We start from the raw sequence: 21,550 nt of genomic DNA, 5'->3' as shown, positions 1-21,550 counted from the left end.
GTATTTTCCCCTTTTGTTGCTTCCTCTTGGGGGTGATGCTTAGAGCACACTAGGCAATCAGAAAGCAGAATAATCTGACTGCTAGCTATTCTTGGCCCACCATGCAAGACAGAAAGCTAGACCAGCGGGGTGGAAGGGCTGGAGCGAGCTCCCCACTTCCAAGACTTGCTTGGCTTTCTCTCTCCTTCTCCTGAATAGGGCAACTGTAAGTTTCCCTTCTAGACACAAGCATGTTTTTGGTTTGGTGAGGTAGGGGGCATGCCGCCCAGCAACCTTCACAGAATGGCTGTCCCTCATTTGCAGCCTCAGCTTGTATACCCAAGTCCGAACATAAAAATACACACATTGTCTGCTTTTCTGAATGATTATTGTTTCACTTTTTAACTTATCCCTCTTCAAGACCTCAGGGTGGAGTTTATGGTATTTATCCCGCTGTATCCTCACAAAAAGCTTGTGCGGTAGATTAGCCTGAGAAGGCTAGTCATCACTCACTGCAGGGGTTCTCAAACTTGAGTCCCCAGATGTGTTTCCATTCCCAGCCACAATGGCCAAAGGGAATGATGGGAGATGTAGTTCAACAACATCTGGGGACTCAAGTTTGAGAACTAGTGAGTTTCATAGCTGAATGAGGAGGAATCCGGGACTGCAGCTGACCCTCGATTCATTTCTTCACATGTCCAATAAAATCCAGTGCTGGGGTGTTATTTAGTAAGCTCCCTTCATTGCTATTTTGACTCACATGTTGTTAAATGTTTTCACATGGATGTAGGAGAGTAAAACATCAAGTCAGTCGCACCAGTTTTCCCCACCTGTATGTAGTATACAAAGTGGGACTCTTAGGTCACACCCATTATGAGTACTGCTCTTGGCAACAAATCTCCTCCTCAGATTATTGACGTGAGACCATTTAGACAGAAAGAGTGGGTGAGTGGCACTCTTACAAGTAAAAATAACAGGAAATCTTAAGATGATTCCAAAGATGTCTGAATCTAGATATTCTAATGAACAAAGGGCTAACTTGGGAATCTATTGCAGGTACCTCCTTTTTAGGTTAAAGTTTAAAAAAAATAATCATTATTTAAGTGGATCTAATTCCTGCTCGATCTCTAAGGATATATAAGAACAATGTATACAAATGTGTATTCATAATCATGTACAGTATTTATATAGTAGGTTTCCTGATCATTTAACATAAGCGCAATCAATTTGTATTTATTTGTCCCTAGACCTTTCTATTTCAATTTCCTCAATAACACCTTTCAATTTCCTGCCTACCAGGGTAGTCTGGTGCTGTCATCCTCAAGTTATCAGTGGAAATTACGAGGCAGGCATGTTGAGTGGAAAGTATTCATGCAGAGTTAATTGTATGTGGCGCCTTGAATCTAGTAGAACAGCCCAGATAGTTTCTACCCAAGAACGAGAAAAGCTTGTTTTATTGTTGAAGTTAGGAATTATGTATTTCTTAATGGTACTTCTGTTCTTTCATTAAAAAAAAAAATCAATTTTTTCATAATCGTGTGTGTGTGTGAGGGATCACTAAGGCCTTCCTTTTGACACTGATATATTTATCACCTTGTTATGATTCTTGATGTACAATGGTTTGTCACCTTTTGATTGCCAGCATACTTGGCAAGTACAGTTCCTTTGGCAGAAATAATGTGGCTTCCTTCTGCTCATAGACTTTTTTCTGAGCTGAAGAAATGTATCGGGGGGGGGAAAATCTGGTAAACAAATAATCCTTGGGGATGACAATTTCACTACACAACATTAACAACCTTTCCCTCTATCTACAGCAAAAGAATTCTCCTCTCCATTTGGCCATTATAAAAAATAACCTTTCTGTGGTGAATAATTTAATAGATGCTAACCATGACCTAAATTCCCTTGATGAGGTAAGTATAGCATTTGAGCTGTATAATTCTGGGATGAAAGATTGTTTCCTTTCTGTGTGATGTTCTGGAATCTCTAGAAGATCAAGGCGCAAAATAGGGTAGGAGGGAGCTATTGGTTGCTTGACACTTGTCAAGGCTTTGTTGCTAAGTCAAAAGTTTTCAGTAATGTAAAAGGAGGCTCTTAGATTTCTTGAACAGTACATAGGAAGCTGCCATATACTGAGTCACACCATAGGTCCGTCTAGCTCAGTATTGTCTACCTGTTGACTGGCAACGGCATCTCCCTCCCTCTCCGTTTTTTGTTAGGTGTTTGGGAGAGGAGAGCTGGTCTTGTGGTAGCAAGCATGACTTGTCCCCTTAGCTAAGCAGGATCCACCCTGGTTGCATATGAATGGGAAACTTGATGTGTGAGCGCTGTAAGGTATTCCCCTTAGGGGATGGAGCCACTCTGGGAAGAGCATCTAGATTCCAAGTTCCCTCCCTGGCATCTCCAAGATAGGGCTGAGACAGATTCCTGCCTGCAACCTTGGAGAAGCTGCTGCCAGTCTGTGAAGACAATACTGAGCTAGATGGATTTATGGTCTGACTCAGTATATGGCAGCTTCCTATGTTCCTAAGGTTGAAAGCAGGAATATACTGGGAAAGTGGAAAACCCCTCTCTACAAGAAAGGCTTAAGGAGTCTTAGGCCTTCAGGAGCGTGTGACTAGGACAGGACCCAATAAGGAGTGACACTCTTTAACAACAACAAGGATTTATTAATAATTGGATAAGGGAACTATAGAAGCATCAACAATTGCTGCTTCCATTCAAGTAAAACCCTTCCCCAGGAACTACAAGAACCATGCAGTCAGATCCAAGCATTTAAACCTAAATAATGCCCTGACACGTTGAGCTAAACTGTTCCCTATCCTTCCTGTTTACTTCCAGGTAAAGAACTCCCAGTTTATTCCCAGCCTAAGGCTGTTGGATTCCCTTTGTCCTACAGTAGTTTTCATCAGACATTCAGAGGCCTCCAGCAAAGAACTGCTCTCTTACACACCCCTTCCCTACTCCTCTATAGGCTGTTGTCCAGTAAACCCTGCTCCACACTCTGGATTGGGCCACAGGGATTTGATTCTCCCAGGCTTTCTTCCTTATTTGGAGAAGCCCACCCCACAAGCAGTTACTCTAATTGAGGCCTAGGCCTCCCTCCAGCTTAACTATCGCTACAATCATGGACAGCTGTGTGGAGGTGTTCCTGCAAGAATCCAGAAGCCAACATGGAGCTCTGCATGAAATATACTACAACAACAAATATTTATATACCACTTTTCAACAAAAGTTCCCAAAGCAGTTTACACAGAGAATAAATAAGATGGATTCCTGTCCCCAAAGGGCTCACAATCTAAAAAGAAACATAAGATAGACACCAGCAACAGTCACTGGAGGTACTGTGCTGCGGGTGGATAGGGCCAGTTATTCTCCCCCTGCTAAATAAAGAGAATCACCATGTTAAAAAGGGCCTCTTTGCCAAGTTATCAGGGGAGTGGAACAGAAAATTTATAAAAGTATATTTTGTGATGTCTTTTCTTAATAGCATACTTTAAAAACTGCTTCAGGTGCATTTGATACAGTGGCTTTATGTTGTCTTTTGTCTGCATGGAAAAAAATTAAGAGAATTTTTTAAATAGTAGACAATTATAACTTTTGTTCTGATCTCTGTGTGGGTTCTCATTATAAAATTTGATCTGAATATTGACTTTTGTCATGTTACTGGATTGCATTGTCTTCTCCCTAAACTGTCATATTTTCTAAAAAGAGACATCAAACGCCTTTACACCTGGCAGCAGACCTTGGAAATGTGGAAGTAATGGAAATGCTGCTAAGGGCAGGTTGTGACCTCAACACTGTGGATAAGGTACTCTATACTATTCATATTCTGTGCAGCTGAATAATTCTGCATATCTTGGTATCCAAGGCTCTTTCTAGACGTTCATCATTAAAATATAACTCCTGATTTAGCCTATTTTGTAAAACCTGCAAATGAGAGCCAACATAACATAGTGGTTAGAGTGTTGGACTAGGACTGGGAAGACCCAAGTTTGAATCCCCATTCAACCATGAAACTTACTGGATAGGGGTGTGCACGGAACCGCCAACTGTGGTCCGGCACTGGGGTGGGGGGTACCTTTAAGAGCAGTGGGAGGGTTTACTTACCCCTCCCGCCGCTTTCCCGCTTGGCGCCTGTAATCCTCTGTGTAATTGGGGCAGCAGGACACCTCCCTGCCGCCCCTTCCCCGATGTTACTTGCAAAAAACCCTAGCAGTCCTTTGTGCACGCGCTCGTCTCTGTGACGTGCGCGCGTGCACAAAGAACTGCTGGGTTTTTTGCAAGTAACGTCGGGGAAGGGGCGGCAGGGAGGTGTCCTGCTGCCCCAATTACACAGAGGATTACAGGCGCCAAGTGGGAAAGCGGCGGGAGGGGTAAGTAAACCCTCCCGCCGCTCTTAAAGGTACCCCCCACCCCCGGACCGAACCACCCAGCTCCGGACCGGTCCGGAGGCTTTTTTAATGGCCTCCGGACTGGTCCGGGCCCATCCCTATTACTGCATGACTCTGGGCCAGTCATGTATCTCTCAGCCTAACCTACTTCACAGGGTTGTTGTGAGGATAAAAAAATAAGCTCTGAGCTCTTCGGAGGAAGAGTGGGATATAAATGTGTTTTTTAAAAAAGGCTACCTGTAAGGTCAAACGTATAATACAATACTTGTCGTTCTTCCCTTGGTAAGGTTGAGCATAATATAAATTGAAAAATTGTTCTTTGAAAAAAGGACGTTCTCATTCTGATTAATTTAGTGCCTCCTGGTCGTCATGTTTGGAGCCTTTCATCCAAGCAAAGTTTGTTGGTGCACTTCATCCTTTCATTTCTATTGCGACATGTGTCCCCAAAATAGAAACTGAAGCGATTAATTGCATCCTGACCTCCCTTGTTGTATGGGTGATTGATGCAGTTTGAAGCCCTTTTATGAAGGCCAAAGACCAAGGTGTCAAAGCTGCATTGCCAAGTTCTTTTTTGGAAGTTAAAGCTGTCAGGTCATTTATCACAGAACTTCAAGGCAGGTCTAGCAGGAATTATTTGGTGGAAGGAGTGAAGTGTTCCTTAAGCATCTGAGAAGAGGAGGTCACTTGGATTTATTGTCCAGCATCTAAGTAAGATTATGGAGTTGCTGAGGCTTGGCAAGCAGTCTTTTGGCCCCTTGCCTGTTCTTATATGCATTATACTCTTGTGTATGTGTGACAGAGGTCTTGCAAATTATGCATTGCCTAGGTCCCAATACTATGATCTTAGGAACATAGGAGGCTGCCTTATACCGTGTTAGAACATCAGTCCATCTGGTTCAGTACTGTCCACACTGACTAGCACTGAATCTTTCCCGGCCAGGGATTGAACCTGAGACTTTCTGCATGCAAAACAGGTGCTTTACCACTGAACTACAGCCCCATCCTCAAAATAAAGGAGTGCAATGATCTAATGTAAAGCTGGAAACCAATTCCAAGTGCATATAATGGGACACCTGTCAGGGTTAGCATCAGGAGTTGCTATTACTGGACACCCCCGATTCCTGAGTCCCCTGGCCTTGCTCCTCATTTTCTTTACCCTCACTGCCTGAACATATGAAGCTGCTTTATGCTGCGTTAGGCCATTTGTCCATCTAGCTCAGTAAGGAAATTACAGGGGGTGCCATGGGGGGGGGGGAAGAGAGAGAGAGAGAATATCTTAGGAAGGAAAGACAGAGTGTCCTGGTGGGCACTCATCATCATCACTCTCACGTGCAGCACGCACCACAAAATCATATCGGGGAGTGGGGGAGGGGAATCTGAACATTTACAGAAAGAAGTTAATTTCACTTATTGATTGGTTATGCCAGAAACCAGATGACTTGTTTGAGGCTCCTTTAACAAAGAAAAATAATTTGAACAGCCATCTTCATATATGACCTCTGGCTGGGTGCGAAGAATGAACCAATAAATTGCCAGCAAATGAACAGCCTCACAGCCTAGGAATACAAGTGGCTTCCTGCCTTCAACCATAGTTTAGAAGCTTACACCATAGTTCCTTGTGTGTGCCTAGCTGTGCTCATCTCTTATCTTTGTGCTCAGTTGTTCCTGAGCCTTTTATTCCCTCACCCCAGCCCACCTCATTAGATTAGCTAATGAATCTTTGTATACGTTTCACCTTCCACTGTATACATCACCAACTTCCCTTACTCCTCCCTTACTCCTTACTCCTCCCCCAATCATTTAGCCTTTTTGCCCCTTCTCAGACATGTAGCAGTCTCTATGCATGTCTACTGAGAATGAAGTCCCATTGCGTCCAATGGGAGTTATACTCATGTAAGTATATATAGGACGAGGATCCCTATAACACAATTCCTGTTTAAAACTTCCGGTTTACATCTAGGTATTTCTTTCCCTCCATTCTTTCTCTTGTTTCCTTTTATAGGAAAATCAATAAGTGATTTAAACCAGAAGATTAAGACAGGGACTGTATTACAGGGATCCTCACCCTATACATACTTACATGAAAGTAAATCTCCATTGGACTCAATAGGGCTTAATTTTGAGTAGACATGCATAGGTGGATACTTCATGTGTGAAGGGGCGAATAAAGCAAAGGCTAAATGATTTGGAAGGTAGAATAAGGCTGGGAAGGTGGTGATGAGGATTTGGGCTGGTGTGTTGTCTTTTTTCAAGTCAGACTTCCTCCCCACACTCTTCTTCCTCTCTTCTGCCCCCTCTCCCTCACTTTTCTTCCTGCCTGGAGCAGCAGAGCAGAAGCAAACCAAAGAGTCCAGCACTGACTGACAGTAGCTCTCCTCTCCCATGCTGCCACTGCGTCCAACAACCATAGTTCTTCTTGCCTGGAGCCGCAGAACTGAAGAAGAGCAGTCAAACACTTAGGCTGAGCAACAACACAGTGGAAGTGGCAGGCAGGCAGGCAGGCAGGCAGGCAGGCACGCACACACACACGGTGCAACACACACAAATTCAGGTGCTGCACTCTCTGAGTGGCAACTGGGAGAGAGGAAGGGGTGGGGGAGAGAGCTTGATGGGCTGTCCACGGGTGCCTTGTTGTTCTCTAAGAGAGGAGAAGGGGGCAGGAGAGATCACTTGGCAACCAGGGATGATGAGTGGCCCAGAGTGTGGGACAAACATTTTGTTTACACTGCCAATCAAGTCACAGGGGGTGCCAGAACACCCTGGCACCCCTTATTGGATCTGCCCCGAGTTCAGTATTGTCTACACTGACTGGCAGTGGCTCTCCAGAGTTTGAGTCTTTCCCAGCTCTACCTGGAGATGCCAGGGATTGAATCTAGCATCTTTTGGTGGGCAAAATATGGGTTCTGCCAATGAGCAGTAGTCCCTCCTTAAATTGTGAGACTCCACTCATCTTGACCTCTCTCTGTGTGCAGTGGTACAGATTGAGTCCTGACTCCAGAGAGAAAGCTGAAACAATTAAGCAGCAGTCCCATTGCGGGGTGCGGGGTAGGGAGGTGGCAGCGACGACCATCTTAGGGCACCTTAGAACATGAGAACAGCCCTGCTGGATCAGGCCCAAGGCCTATCTAGTCCAGCATCCTGTTTCACACAGTGGCCCACCAGATACTTCTGGGAAGCTCACAGGCAAGAGGTATGGGTATGTACCTCTCTCCTGCTGTTGCTCTCTTGCAACTGGTATCGAGCAGCATCGTGCCTCTGAGCCACCTTGCCCAGAGGCCTCACGGAACCTAAAGCCATTAGCACCTAGTATCAAACTGTCAAGTTGAAATGCCATTTATGACTGTCACACAGATTATGGGGAAGAGGATTATGTGGGGCAGCATGCTTTTGTTCTTAGAGACTGCTCACTAGCCAAAGAGGCACCTTTTAAAGTGGTGGTTCTCTTACAATTAGTAAGGGGACAGCAATTCTCCCTTGGATTTTTGCTGGCCTTCCTTCCTTCCTTCCTTCCTTGACTGTGAGCTTCTTTGGGAAAAGAAATCCATTTTCCTTCTGCTCTGCAAACCATCTGAAAATGTTGCTGTGTAAACCATCTGAGAATTTTTTGTTGAAAAGTGCTATCTATTTAAATACTGTAACAAGGACAACTGTCCTGTTCGTGCTACAGGTACTGCAGTGTTGGTGCCGGAGAGAATGAGTTTCCCTCTCACACTGCTTGAACTCTTTAACACCTTGGTACAATGGGTGATTTATATTGTGGGCAGCTGCTCTGAGTGTAAATCCACTGACATAAAAAGGTTACAGAGATAACCCAGCAAAGTCATAGAAATATGAGTGGCCTTGAACTGTCAATAGCAGGAATGTATTTGGGTTGCAGAACAGACAGGGAAGGAACTGACTGGAGCTGACTGACTGGAATGTGTCACTATGAAAGCAGCAACTGTTCTCTAGTATTTCAGTTACTTATCTAAAAATGTGCCATCAGTGATTTGAAGTATATCTGAAGGCAAATGATGGTACAATATTCATTTATTACAGAAGAGCAGAATAGTAGTTAAAGCTTAGCAAAGGAAAATTCACACTCTGCAAGTATGATGGTTTAAGAAGATCAGTAATCAGATTGATTGAATCCTGCCACAGGGCAAAGGTAGCCACTAGCATGAATGGCTTTCAGTTCATGGAGGATAGTTCTGTTGATGGTGGTTAGTCACAATACGAATATGATGATTATTTATAGATACAATGGCCATCTGAAAGCTCAAGGCATATTAGCTGTTGGGAAGCATCAGTGAGGAGGGCTCACTGTTGCCTTCAAGCCTTATTTGTGGCTTCCTGAAGGTATTTGGTTGTCCTCTGTGGGAAGAAGGAAACGGGATGGATCATAAAACCATAGAGTAAGAGGGGACCTTATAGGCCAATCTAGCCCAATGCCGGGAATCCGGAGCTAGGAGCATCCCATAATTTGCTTCAAGCCTCTGCTTGAAGACCTCCAATGAGGGAGAAACCTGCCCATCCAGATCAGAGAATAGGATCTTTTTCTGATCCAGCAAGTGCTGCTCTTATATGGTGGATAGAGAGAGATTCTTCTGCCTCTCACATAACACTAGAATCAGGGGTCATCCCATGAAATTGATTTCCAGGAAATGTAGGACCAGCAAACGGAGGTACTTTTTCACACAACACATAATCAACTTGTGGAATTCTCTGCCACAAGATGTGGTGCTAGCCAACAACCTGGATGGCTTTAAGAAGGGTTTGGATAACTTCATGGAGGAGAGGTCTATCATCGGCTACTAGTCGGAGGGCTATAGGCCACCTTCAGCCTCAGAGTCAGGATGCCTCTGAGGACCAGTTGCCTGGGAGTAACAGCAGGGGAGAGGGCATGCCCTCAACTCCTGACTGTAGCCTTCCAGAGGCATCTGGTGGGTCACTGTGTGAAACAGGATGGTGGACTAGATGGGCCTTGGGCCTGATCCAGCAGGGCTGTTCTTATGTTTTAGCATCCACTGCCGCACACACCCCCACACCAAATGTAAGTATATTTACAATGAGAGTTTCTTGGAGAGGACTGCTGGTCTTGTGGTAGCAAGCATGACTTGTCCCCTTAGCTAAATAGAGTCTGCCCTGGTTGCATATGAATGGGAGACTTGATGTGTGAGCACTGTAAGATATTCCCCTCAGGGGATGAAGCCGCTCTGGGAAGAGCAGAAGGTTTAAAAGTTCCCTCCCTAGCTTCTCCAAGATAGGGCTGAGAGAGACTCGAGGTTGCCAGCAACCTTGGAGAAGCTGCTGCCAGTCTGTGAAGACAATACTGAGCTAGATAGACCAATGGTCTGACTGAGTATATAGCAGCTTCCTATGTTCCTATTCTTATGTGAATTCTTAAATTATGGTTGTTTAAATGATGGTTGTTGATGAGACACAAGATGTTTCAGTAGGCTTTGTTGCAAGAGGTGCTTGTTACCAATATCAAGTCAGCCAGGTATTATCTAAAACAAGCTTTTCCCAAAATCAAACAAGCCCACCAAACCTTCTGTACTCTGTATCCCTTCTGTTCTAGGCTTGAGCCTGAAACTTTTCGATACCATTATAGAGGCCCCCGAAACATTTTGGCTACCGGGACCATTTCGGCATTCTGGAGGCAGCGGGGGTGCCAATCTGCCATGCAAGCACGTGACGGGCGCATGCGCGCCTGGTACTTCCAACCACTACTGATGAGGGCAGTGGGGCAGCAGGGAGGAACACTGCTGCCCCGAGGGGCTTTAAAACAATGGAGCGCTGGCGGGGGAAATGTGGCAAAAGGGATGAATGCACCCTCCCCTGCCCTTAAGGGAACACCCTCGCCACCTCCGGAACAGTTCCAGGCACATCCCTATTATATTCTCTCTCTCTCTGAGCAGCTTCACACTACTGCTAGCAGGTCTGTGCCTGGGAAGATGTCGGGAACGGGAAGTGAGAGCACACACTCCTGGCGGGCAGGTCGTGTGAACCTGCCAAGTCCGGCTCATGAGCTATCCACACAACAGCACAGGATAGCCAGGTGCTGTCCTATCCCTCCCCAGTACAGCATCTCTCCAGTCTTATTTATTTATTTATTTTTAAGATTGTGAGCCCTTTGGGGCAGGGAGCTATTTTGTTTGTTTGTTTGTTTGTTTATATCCATGTAAACTGCTTTGGGAACTTTTGCTGAAAAGCAGTATATAGATATTAGTTGTACGTGCAGCTCATGAGCTATCCCTCCGCAACAGTTTACAGGCTTCTGCCCAACATTCTCCAAGCTTCATGCAATTTGAAGGTGTGGACTAGCCAAAGGCAACTCACTTGCCTTTGGCTAGTCATTAACTGTCAACCTAACCTACTTTTCAGATATGTTTTAAGGATAACATGGAATAACCCCATGTCCCTTCCTTGAAGGAAAATTAGAAATAAGATTTGAAGCTGTGTGGAGAAAGTTGGGTAGGTGGCTCAAGAACCAGACTTGGGCAGGGTCACACAACACACCTGCTGGGAGTGCATGCTCGGTTCCCGACATCTTCCCAGGAGCCAGTCTTGCCAGCAATCATGTGAAGCCACCCTCTTGCTATCTGCTTTTGTGCTGAGGCACTATATTTATTCATTCATTCATTCGATTTCTATACCGCCCTTCCAAAAATGACTCAGGGCGGTTTACACAGAGAAATAATAAATAAGATGGCTCCCTGTCCCTAAAGGGCTCACAATCTAAAAAGAAACAGATGATAGACACCAGTCACTGAAGGTACTGTGCTGGAGGTGGATAGGGCCAGTTACTCTCTCCCTGCTAAATAAAGAGAATCACCATGTTAAAAAGTTGCCTCTTTGCCAAGTTTGCAGGGGTTACTTCTTGATTGCTGTTCCTTTCATCTGTATCTTCCCTGTCAGTGAGTTGCTATTCCTATCGGTTTTCCTAACTCTCTCATTTAGTTCCACGTGCATTAATACAGACTTTGTTGTTTCTCCACATCAAAGCATCTAACGAATGTGCAAATTGTAGCCATCTGAAGCTTTAGACAAAAAGTAAAACAAAAGACAAAAAGTAAAAACTGTGGCAGTTCCAGAGACGACTGTTTATTGTACCTTTTGTGAGCAATGGCTTAATTAATGAGCCAGTATGGTATAGCAGCTAGTGTGTGTGAAATGCAAGTTCAAATCCCTGTGCAGCCATGAATAACTCACTTGCCTTTGGCTAGTCATTAACAGTTAACCTAACCCACTTTGCAGATGTGTTTTAAGGATACCATGGAATAACTCCACGGCCCTTCCTTGAAGGGAAATTAGAATAAAATATTATACTCTGTCTGAATCTGTTAACAAAACTATACATAGCCTCCTTAATCTTACGCTTCACTACTTTACCTTCATTAGCCAGAATAGGCACCTTTGTACAGCTCTTCCTTCACGTTTCTCTTTCATATGTTTAGCCCAGGGTTTCAAATGGTTTTCTTGCTTGCTTGCTGTTATTTATTATGGTCTTTATTATGGGGAGTGTAAAACTGACCAGGGAACAGCCAAATGGTCAGTAATGTTTACCATTCTTGGACACAGAAATATAGTTGAGGGGGGTGGCACTGAGACCAGATGGTATAGAAAACCAGCAAAGAAAGAGTTAATAATGAACAGTAAGTCAGCACACCTGTGGATGATTAGACAGCAGTTAGTGATGAATGATATACAGAGAGCTGTGGGAGTTTTATCAGATTAGAAGGTGGGGTTGTCTAAAAGAAAAGTTCCTTATGTGACTAATAGATTCATCTGACAAACACAAAAGAGCCATAGAAAACATGGATTAAAACAGCATCTGGTCAAGTCCAGACTTTATGATTGCAAATGGGAGAGAAGGGATTGTTTGATATGTGATAATGAAGAAGGTTGGTGTGAAGCAAAGGGAACAGTGTATAAGATTGTATGTGTGAAATGTGGATAATTTTATATTGGAGAGACAGGGAGACCCCTGATTAAAAAGGTATAAAAAGCATTTAGCAGATATGCAACATAATAAAGACCATTTGAAATCCTGGGCTAAACGTATGAAAGAGAACCATGAAGAAAGAGCTGTACAAACAAAGGTATTTATTCTGGCTAGTGAAGGAAATGTAGTGAAGCGTAAGATTAAGGAGGCTATGTATATTGAGCAGTTACAGACATGGAATTTATTTCCCCATAAAAGAGTTAATTTTGTGAAGAGCCACTCATCTCTTCGTTCTCCCCCTCCTCCCCTCTGATCCTGCCCTTGGATTGGTCATTTAGTTTCAGTCACTGTATTTAAACTTGAGTTTTTTAGCTGCTTGAAATAAAGCATTGACAATGATGTATGGACAAAGAAACACATTTGCTTGAGTTGGAAGAGCTTTTATTTATGCATTAAAGGGGTCTAAAATTTTCATCTGGAGTACGGGAGTTTGCGTATATTGTTGCCATTATATAATGTTATTCATATTCATGCTTCCCTATGGAATGTGGGCAGAAGAGATGGCAGTAAAAGGTTTAAACTATAGCTACATGTGTTTGTAGTAGACTTTAACCTTTTTTTAAGGAGTAGACCTTGAAGGAAAAAGAGCCCATAGGAATTCAGGGCTTGCCTTTTTGACACTTAGCATTGCCAATTAAAATGTGGAATTGCATTTGGAACATAATAGGGTTGAAGGTGAATGGCAATAAGCGCTGAAAGAGTTCTGCTGTGTTTGCAGTTCCCTGTGATAAAAGATTGTGTGTGTGCTGCTGTGCACACCCCACTATGCATAAGGATTACATCATTTTTAATTTTCAGGAATTTGAAACACGCATCCGTTTGTGCATTCTGTTACTGGATTCTACACTTTGCATGCTCGAATAGTAGCTAGCTGTACAGATAATTCTATAACTGGCTGCCAATATATTTCTGTTTCTCATCTGTGGCCTATGTTTTCTTGCCTGTTTTTATTGATTCATTGTTTGTATTTTCAGCAAGGAAAAACTGCACTAGCTGTAGCTTCCAGGAGCAATCATGCTTTGATCGTAGATATGATTATAAAAGCAGAGAGATATTACACCTACAAACGGGTAAGAAGCAACTCTGAGTAATCTACCCATCTGCTCAGGTCAATTTCTCCAGTATATAATACTGCAAGAGATGTCTGCAAAATATGTTTTCTCTCTAGGCCCTGGGTTCTGAGGTGGGTCTGTTTGCAAAGCTGCTATAAAATGCTAGGGAGGATATGCACTATTGCTTCCCATTCCAGCCGGGCAGCTTTGTTTTATGCCTTCATGGGCATTGACTTGATATGGAGTAAGAAGCTGAACTCTCTTCTTGAACTTTCTCGGTATTCTAAACAACATTGTGCTTCTGTTTGTTTTCTTTGCTATTATATTGGAAACTAATGGAACAAATCACTGACCTAAATGATAAGGAAAATTATTCAGCATAGATCCATTGAAATGGTCAGCTACTATATTTGCAGGAGGTTTTGAAACTTCTCAGAGGTCCTTTCCTTAAACTTCAACCATACCATTTCTTTCTCTCTTTTCGTCAGTCTGCCACTTAATGGGGCTGGGTTGAGAATAAACAAGTTATTTTTCTTAGGGCACTTGTATCCAAGCATATTTTTCTGCCAAGGTTATGCTGTGCTACTGGGGCAAACCGATTTTAAGAATTGTTCGTTCGGATGAGTGCATACTGATATTAAGAACATAAGAAAAGCCCTGCTTGATCAGCCCCGAGGCCTAATCTAGTCCAGCATCCTGCTTCACACAGTGGCCCACCTGGGTGTTTTCCAGATTATGCACTAACAGTTTTGTTATGTGTTCACTAAGTGTCCAGGCAGCCCGATCCCCCCCCCCCACGTATTCAGATTGCTCGCCCTCATTGGAAGAGCATTCCCCTTCCCTCTGCCTCCTCCTTCCTTCTCCACCATTGGATTTTTTAAATAAAATTTTTGTCTTTGTTTGCCTTGCAAAAGCCTGCAATGACAAAAGGCATTGTTTTGGAATGGCGATTCCCCCTGACATCAGATTTGCGCAAGTGCACCAAGAAATTTAAAATTTTAAAAAAGAAGCTTTGTTGCGTCAGCGATCCCCCTCTCCCTCCACAACCCCGTTGGCCTGAAATTGAGGAGGAGGGGCCAGTGGATGCGTTCCAGAGGTGGAATATGGAAGCTCCCTGCCTGGAAAAACTGCTGCAGTGACAGGCAATATGCATGGGCAAAACCTTGTCACATTGCATATAATACTGCCTGAGAATTGCTGCACTCACGCTTTCAAACCACTGCCTCATTCTGTTACACTTTGCAACAGCGTTGCAAATCTTGTAGTCTGGAAAACAGCCAGATGCCTCTGAGAAGCCCACAGACAAGAGGAGAGGGCATGCCCTTTCTCCTACTGTTGGTTCCATGTAACTGGTATTTAGAGACATCTTGCCTCTGAGGCTGGTGGCCTATAGCAACTGGACTAGTAGCCATTGATAAACCTGTCCTCCATGAATTTGTCTAAGCCCTTATTAAAGCCATCCAAGCTAGTGGCCATCACCACATCCCATGGCAGATAATTCCATAGATTAATTGTGCACTGTGTGAAAAAGTACTTCCTTTTGTTGGTCCTAAATTTCTCGACCTTCGGTTTCATGGGCTAACCCCTAGCTTTAGTGTTGTGAGAGAGGGAGAAAATTTTCTCTCTGTCCACTTTCTCTACTCCATGCACAATTTTATACACCTCTATCATGTCTTCCTGTAGTTGCCTCTTTTCCAAACTAAAAAGCTGTAGCCTTGCCTCATAAGGAAGGTGCTCCTGGCCCCTGATCATCTTGGTTACCCTCTTCTGCACCTTTCCCAGTTCTACAATGTCCTCCTTAAGATACGGTGTGACCAGAACTGTATGCCGTACTCCAAATGTGGCCACACCATAGATTTGTATAAGGGCATTTGTATAAAAGCCCTACAGCATCTGGGGCTCTTTAGTTTGGAAAAGTGGTGACTGCAGTCGCTGGCAGCTCAGACCTTATCAGTGTATATGTGAAGTTGGGGGGTTTTGTCCCGATATGCATCACTTTACACTTGCTTACACTGAACCACATTTGTAATGTTGTCACCCACTCACCCTGTTTCAATAAATCCTTTTGGAGCCTCTCACAATATGTTGTGGATTTCACTACCCTAAATAACTTCGTGTCATCTGCAAATCTGGCCACTTTGCTGCTTACCCCAACTTCTAGATCACTTATGAATAAGTTAGAGCACTAGTCCCAGTACAGATCGCTGTGGGACCCAGGGATTCTGGGTCTGACAATATCACAACACAACAAAATTTGAGGCTCTTCCAGATGGCGATGTATTCAAAATTCAGCATAAATGATGATGATAAATAAAATGACATACAAGGACGTCATGTAATATTCTTCGCATCATCTGCTGGCAATCTGCAGCAATCCTGAAATAAACTGTACCCCCCCCCCCAAAAAAAGCTGGAATAAAAGAACTTTGAAAAAAACACAGTGGCTCACATACTGCTCAAACTTCCATGCATGTTGTAACACAAAGTGCACATAGTTATGCAAGTGTGCTTTGTGAAACAATCAAATTGTGTAAACATGGTTGCATGATAATACAGCCATTGGACATAATGACTATACTATCATGCAACCACATTTGCACAATTTTTTCATTGCACGCTTGCGCAATGGCATGCATGTTGTCAGGGGAGACAACATAGAGAGCGCTGGTGGGGTGCAGGGCCTGGAGCAAATCAGCCAGTGGGGGGCCCCGTTCAGTTAATTTTCATGGCAGCAACAGAAGCTTGGCCCAAGCATTTGCCCTGCTTGCCCTTCCCTAAGAACAACCCTGCATGTTGTGTTCTAAGTATTCCAAGTCTGCAGTATGTTGCCCAGTGTAGGAAGTTCTGAGCTAGGTGTATAAGGCATTATTCATTTATACATTCAAATGAATAAACGTACATATGGTCTGAGGTTAAGAGAATCAGAAACAAAGAACTCTCCCTTCTGCAGATGACACAGCTGGAGTTCTTTAACCTTCTTGTTCCCCTTGAACAAAACAGAAGATGGAGGAAACAGCAGGCAGAGAACGTGAAGTACAGATTCAGCCTAGATTAGTCTGGAGTGGTCTGGCTTTTATAACATGGTGTCACAGTGTTAACTGCATCCATATGTAAGAGTAGGTCTTCGCAGTTGTCTTCCATATGAGGAAATGGCATAAGAACCAGCAGGTCATGTGCTGTATCAAGAGAATGGAATGGCTGCTTTGGAGTCTGGTTATTGTCATCGGAATACGTGTCTGCAGGTGTTTATAAGCAAAATGGGCAAAGGAGGGCTACTGTGAACTTTTAGATGCACATAGCTGTTGAGCAAGAAAAGCAGAGCTAGGTCTGAGTTTGAGTCAATGTTATTATGGAATGGCTGTAACATCTAGTTTTCATAGGCAGTTTGGGATTGTATGTGCTTCATTCCAGTCAAATGATCAGAGTGTTTTTTGCAAAGATTCTACTGCTAGCATACCATTTAATTTGTTATGGATGCAAAAGAGCAATGAGAGAACCAGACAGGCACGAGGGCAAAAATGAAATATTACTGTGTTGGGAAGCTCGGTATGCTGTATTAATTTTTAAACACTTATGTTCAATATCAGAAGTTTAATTCAGTCATTTGCTAGGTTCATAAATTGCCATGTACTGTTTCCAGTTGTATCTCTCTGGTCATCATGCCTTCGAAGAGTTATTTAAAAATAGATCTGGAAAATGACCAAGACTGCATACAGACATACCAGGAAACAGAAGTGGTTACAGGTTTTTCTGCTTCAGGGTGAGTTCAGCTTCCCTTGCCTTCATACCTCCTCAAGGACACACACAAAGTGTGCCATTGAGTCGGTGTTGACTCCTGGCAACCACGAAGCCATGTGGTTGTCTTTGGTAGAATACAGGAGGGGTGTACCATTGCCTTCTCCCACACAGTATGAGACGATGCCTTTCAGCATCTTCCTATATCGCTGCTGCCCAGTATAGGTGTTTCCTAAAGTCTGGGGAACATATCAGTGGGTATTCGAACCAGCAACCTCTGGCTTGCTAGTCGAGTCATTTCCCCGCTGTGCCATTAGGTGGTTTAAGGACACACATACAGCCTCCAAAGTCAATGTATAGTGCCATGTTCACTTTGCCCCTCAGGTGGGCTTAGAAGTGTGAAGGCCTGGCGGGGGGAAACTGGGGGAAACCTATTTTTTCCTAGGGAGGGAGGGGAGAAACCCATTCTCCTCCCCCACTGACTTTCCCCCATGCCTTCACATCTCTAGCTAAGCTGTCCACTTTGGTTATTTTTTCAAGCGCTTTGCATATTTATCAGATAAAACATCTGTTCAATGCTTTTTTAAAAGAGTCTTACTCTTTTCTTTTCACGGAGGACATAAAAGGGTATTAAGTCCTATCTTTCCTGGAGGGCAGGCCTTAGAATAGGGCTGCATAATTTTGGCCCTCCAGAGTTTCTCGCCTGCAACTCCCATCATCCTCAGCCACTAGTTGGGGATTCTAGGAGCTGCATTCCCACATCTGGAGGAGGGCCTAAGCTGCGCAGCCCTGTTTTAGAAGATGGTACTTGGAGACTTCTGCTTGAGGCCTGGGTCTTTGATTTATGGCAGGACTGCACAACTTCAGGCCTCCTGGAGTACAACTCCCATCACCCCTGACTTTTGGCCACCGTGGCTGAGGATGACGGGAGCTAACAGGACAAAAACAACTGGAGGGCTCTGGTTGTGCAGCTCTGGTTTATAGTGTCCCATACAGGGGGGCACCTAGGCAGTTTTGGTGCCTGGACCTGAAGGGCTTCCTCCCAAGTTTTTTTAAAACAAACCTCCCCAGAAGCATGCCGCTGCTGCTACCCCGTGGCATCAAACTGCGCCACTGGAAACTTCAATAATTCTAGCTGCCATGTGTGCAGCTAGGGTGTGGGTTGCGAGCTGAGCAGGCCTCCTGCTGTGGGCAGAGCTGGAGCAGCTGCTGGGCCTGACCGTTCAGCCCAGCAGCCCTTGAGAACTGCGAGGTGCTCCAGTACGCCTACGCAGTTGGAATAGAGTGCTGCAAGCCCCAACGTCACAGGCTTGCGACACTCTAGTCTAACTGTGCAGGCACAATGGAGCGCCTTAGAGTTCTCGAGGGCCGCTGGGCAGAGCGGTCAGGCCCAGTGGCCTCGCCCACTCCACCCGTCCCTGTCGCCGCCGCCACGGGGTGCAAGAGGCCTGCTTGGCTCACCCCCACCCCCCGCCGCACACATGGCTGCTAGAATTGTTTTTGGCGTCACAGTTCGGTGCCGTGGGGTGGTGGCATTTAGTGCCCTGCCTCAGGCATGTTAGAGGTTGTTGATTTTTACCCACAATAGGTAAAACAGCAGAGCACTAAGGAATGAGCACACACTCCAGTGACAGAGTAGGTAGCAGAGGATGGTTTGGATATTGCAGCTATTTTGAGAAAACACACGGAGATCCTTGTATGACTAAACACTAAACATTTATTGGTTAAATACACTTGGATAGGAAAGACCTATCTCTAATCTAAAGGACTACATAATGGATAGGTAAGGAGAGAGAGAGATGTTTCCATCTGCTCTCTAGGAGGAAAGGAAGGATTGTGACTCAGCACAGGAAGTGCTGCAGAGTCAGTTCAGGGGTCATAGAGTAGGAAAAGATAGGGAGACCCTGACTCACTGTCTCTACTCCCAATGCCCCTAGTGGTCATTAGGACAGTTGGTGCAAAAGGTCGATGCACTGGAAGTTCATCTCCAACAAGGCACACAGCAGTCTTGAGCCCTCACTGGGCCTAGGGCCGAGCTTCATGCTCAGGTGTTATCCCTCTGAAATGTTGGACGACTGTCTGCTGTGCTATTATTGTTTTCCTTTCCCCCCCTACAGTTGGTTTTTATTTTTGTGATGTGAACCAACTTAGATGTGCTAGTATTTAGATAAATGAATAAGGTGAGAGAGAAATATTTTAATAGTTCTTACCCACTATTAGGCCCTATCTGCCTTTTCTTCCCTTCATTCACTGTTGAGAATTCCAGTTGCACCTGTTAGATTTGGGCACGTGTGTTTGGTATTTTTCATAACTGAAGGGCTATCCACATGGGTGTCCTGCAGCATTAACATCTTAGAAGTGTGATGCTGATATTATTTGTTGGGTTTTTTAGGATCTAATCTTGTAACATAATCTGCAGCTTGCAAATTCCTGTATGAATCTGTGACCTTGGCTAGGTCTGCAATGTCTGGAGCATAGGCTTCTGGCCATATTCAAGAATGCATAGATTAAGGTGTTTCACTAAGTGAAACCCATCAGAGTCTTGCCTGAGAGTCTAAACCTTACACATTCTGTAACATATACTGGAAATGTCTGCCTTTTGTAATATATTCTGGTTCTTGCCAGAATAACAACTAAGCAATAAATCAAAGCCTTTCTCTGGCGTCCACAAAGGTTTTGATTGCCTACCTTTTTTTTTGTTATACTTAAGGGTGTACCTCTGACATTATTCTGCTGTTTCACCTCTGCTTATCACTGTCAAAACTGCAGTTAATAAATGTCTTGCATACCTCCTTCCTGGGAACAAGTGCCTTAGGGAGATTGTAATATAAAGGAGAGTTTGAGGCTGAAGTCCATGAAGCACATGTATGTAAGCTGTTACAGCTTCCATTTCTTTTGGTTTTGCAGTCAATAATGGTTCACATATTGCACAGCATTCCACCGGCATTTTGCACATGGTGGGTGCGGTGGCTTCCAAATGCAAGTTGTGCTAGAGCACACACTCACAAATACGGAAATTTTGCAATGCAGTGTTGGCATTTGCACAAGCGCGCTCTAGCACAACTTGTGTTTGGAAGCTACAGCAGTGTCTGTGGTGCACAAAATGTCCAAAGACTGCTGCGTGGTATGTGAGAGCCAATAATAATACATATTTTATGAAGAACATTTTGATTCTTGAAAGTGTTTCTCATACATTACAAGAAGGGTGGCCAAACCGAGGCTCTCCAGCTATGGCTGGACTACAACACCCATCATTCCCAGCCACAACAAACTGTTGTTGTAGTCCAGCAACATCTGGAGGATGTCAGGTTTGCCACCCCTGCATTATTTATTTTATTTTTATTTTATTTTTACATTTATATCCCGCTCTTCCTCCAAGGAGCCCAGAGCGGTGTACTACATACTTGAGTTTCTCCTCACAACAACCCTGTGAAGTAGGTTAGGCTGAGAGAGAAGTGACTGGCCCAGAGTTACCCAGCTAGTATCATGGCTGAATGGGGATTTGAAGTCGGGTCTCCCCAGTCCTAGTCCAGCACTCTAACCACTACACTACGCTGGCTCACCACGTTCAGTCTGCCTTGCCATGTTCAGTCTGCCTTTCCATGTTCAGTCTGAAGGAAGCCAACTAAAGGGAGCTAGGTCAACCCTCCTTGTGGAAGGTATGGCAAACTGTGCAGTCCTAATTGTCTTTGGTTTTTTTAGTTACATGTATATGCCATTCTTCCTCCAAAGGAAACAAAAAGATGGGTGGCGAAGGTGGAGATGGCTTTGTGGAGATGAACAGAAGCTAGGAACTAATACCCCATTGCTCTTTCTGTGTTTCTGCGCCATCACTGCAATGCCAGATTCCTTGCAATAAGCCCCATTAGTTCTGCGTGTGACCAGCTGGAATTGAGGGCTGTAACCATTCTGACCTGCACATAACCACCAGCATCCTATGGCAGATTACACAAAGGTCAAAGTGAGGAGGTCTAGTGTAGACCATCTGGAAGCTCTCCAGCTGTTGCTGGACTACAACACCCATCATTGCCAATCACAATTGTAATGGTAGTCTAATGACAGCTGGAGAGCCTCAAGTTAGCCACCCTTAAGCTGCTGCAAAGCCTCCTTCCTGCCAGAAGAGCCGTATCCATGTATTCTCTCTGCAGTGAATTGTGGCAATAAGGCTGGTTTTGAACATAGAGGAAGTTCTACGCTTGTTTATGTATTTCCTAACATTTGTTTGTCACCTCAACAAAACCAGCTGCTGCTTCACACTCTAGTTGAACCAGCTGGTCTCTGAATCTAAGAGCGTGCAACTGTGCAAATCACAAGTGGTGGGGCATAGGAAAGGAAACTGCCATATACCAAGTCAGACCATTGGTCCATCTAGCTCGCGATTGTCTCCACTGACTGGCAGCAGC

General features: G+C 44.3%; 1 protein-coding gene across 5 annotated transcripts in view; it reads left to right on the top strand.

The window, feature by feature from the left end:
• The window catches only part of ANKDD1B (ankyrin repeat and death domain containing 1B), a 62,027-nt gene that overhangs the window by 32,499 nt on the left and 7,978 nt on the right, over positions 1 to 21,550 (top strand). For 4 of the 5 annotated variants that reach the window (XM_053299084.1, XM_053299083.1, XM_053299079.1 and 1 more), the window contains exons 10-12: positions 1,794 to 1,892; positions 3,692 to 3,790; positions 13,335 to 13,430. In XM_053299084.1, coding sequence (XP_053155059.1) covers positions 1,794 to 1,892; positions 3,692 to 3,790; positions 13,335 to 13,430 — 294 coding nt within the window. The remainder of the gene's footprint in view (positions 1 to 1,793; positions 1,893 to 3,691; positions 3,791 to 13,334; positions 13,431 to 21,550) is intronic. The other variant, XM_053299081.1, reaches the window with a different exon arrangement.

Source organism: Hemicordylus capensis, chromosome 2 (genome assembly GCF_027244095.1).
Source record: "Hemicordylus capensis ecotype Gifberg chromosome 2, rHemCap1.1.pri, whole genome shotgun sequence".
Lineage (NCBI taxonomy): Eukaryota > Metazoa > Chordata > Lepidosauria > Squamata > Cordylidae > Hemicordylus > Hemicordylus capensis.
The sequence above is the reverse complement of the archived record's forward strand: the minus strand, read 5'-3'. Positions and strand labels throughout refer to the sequence as shown.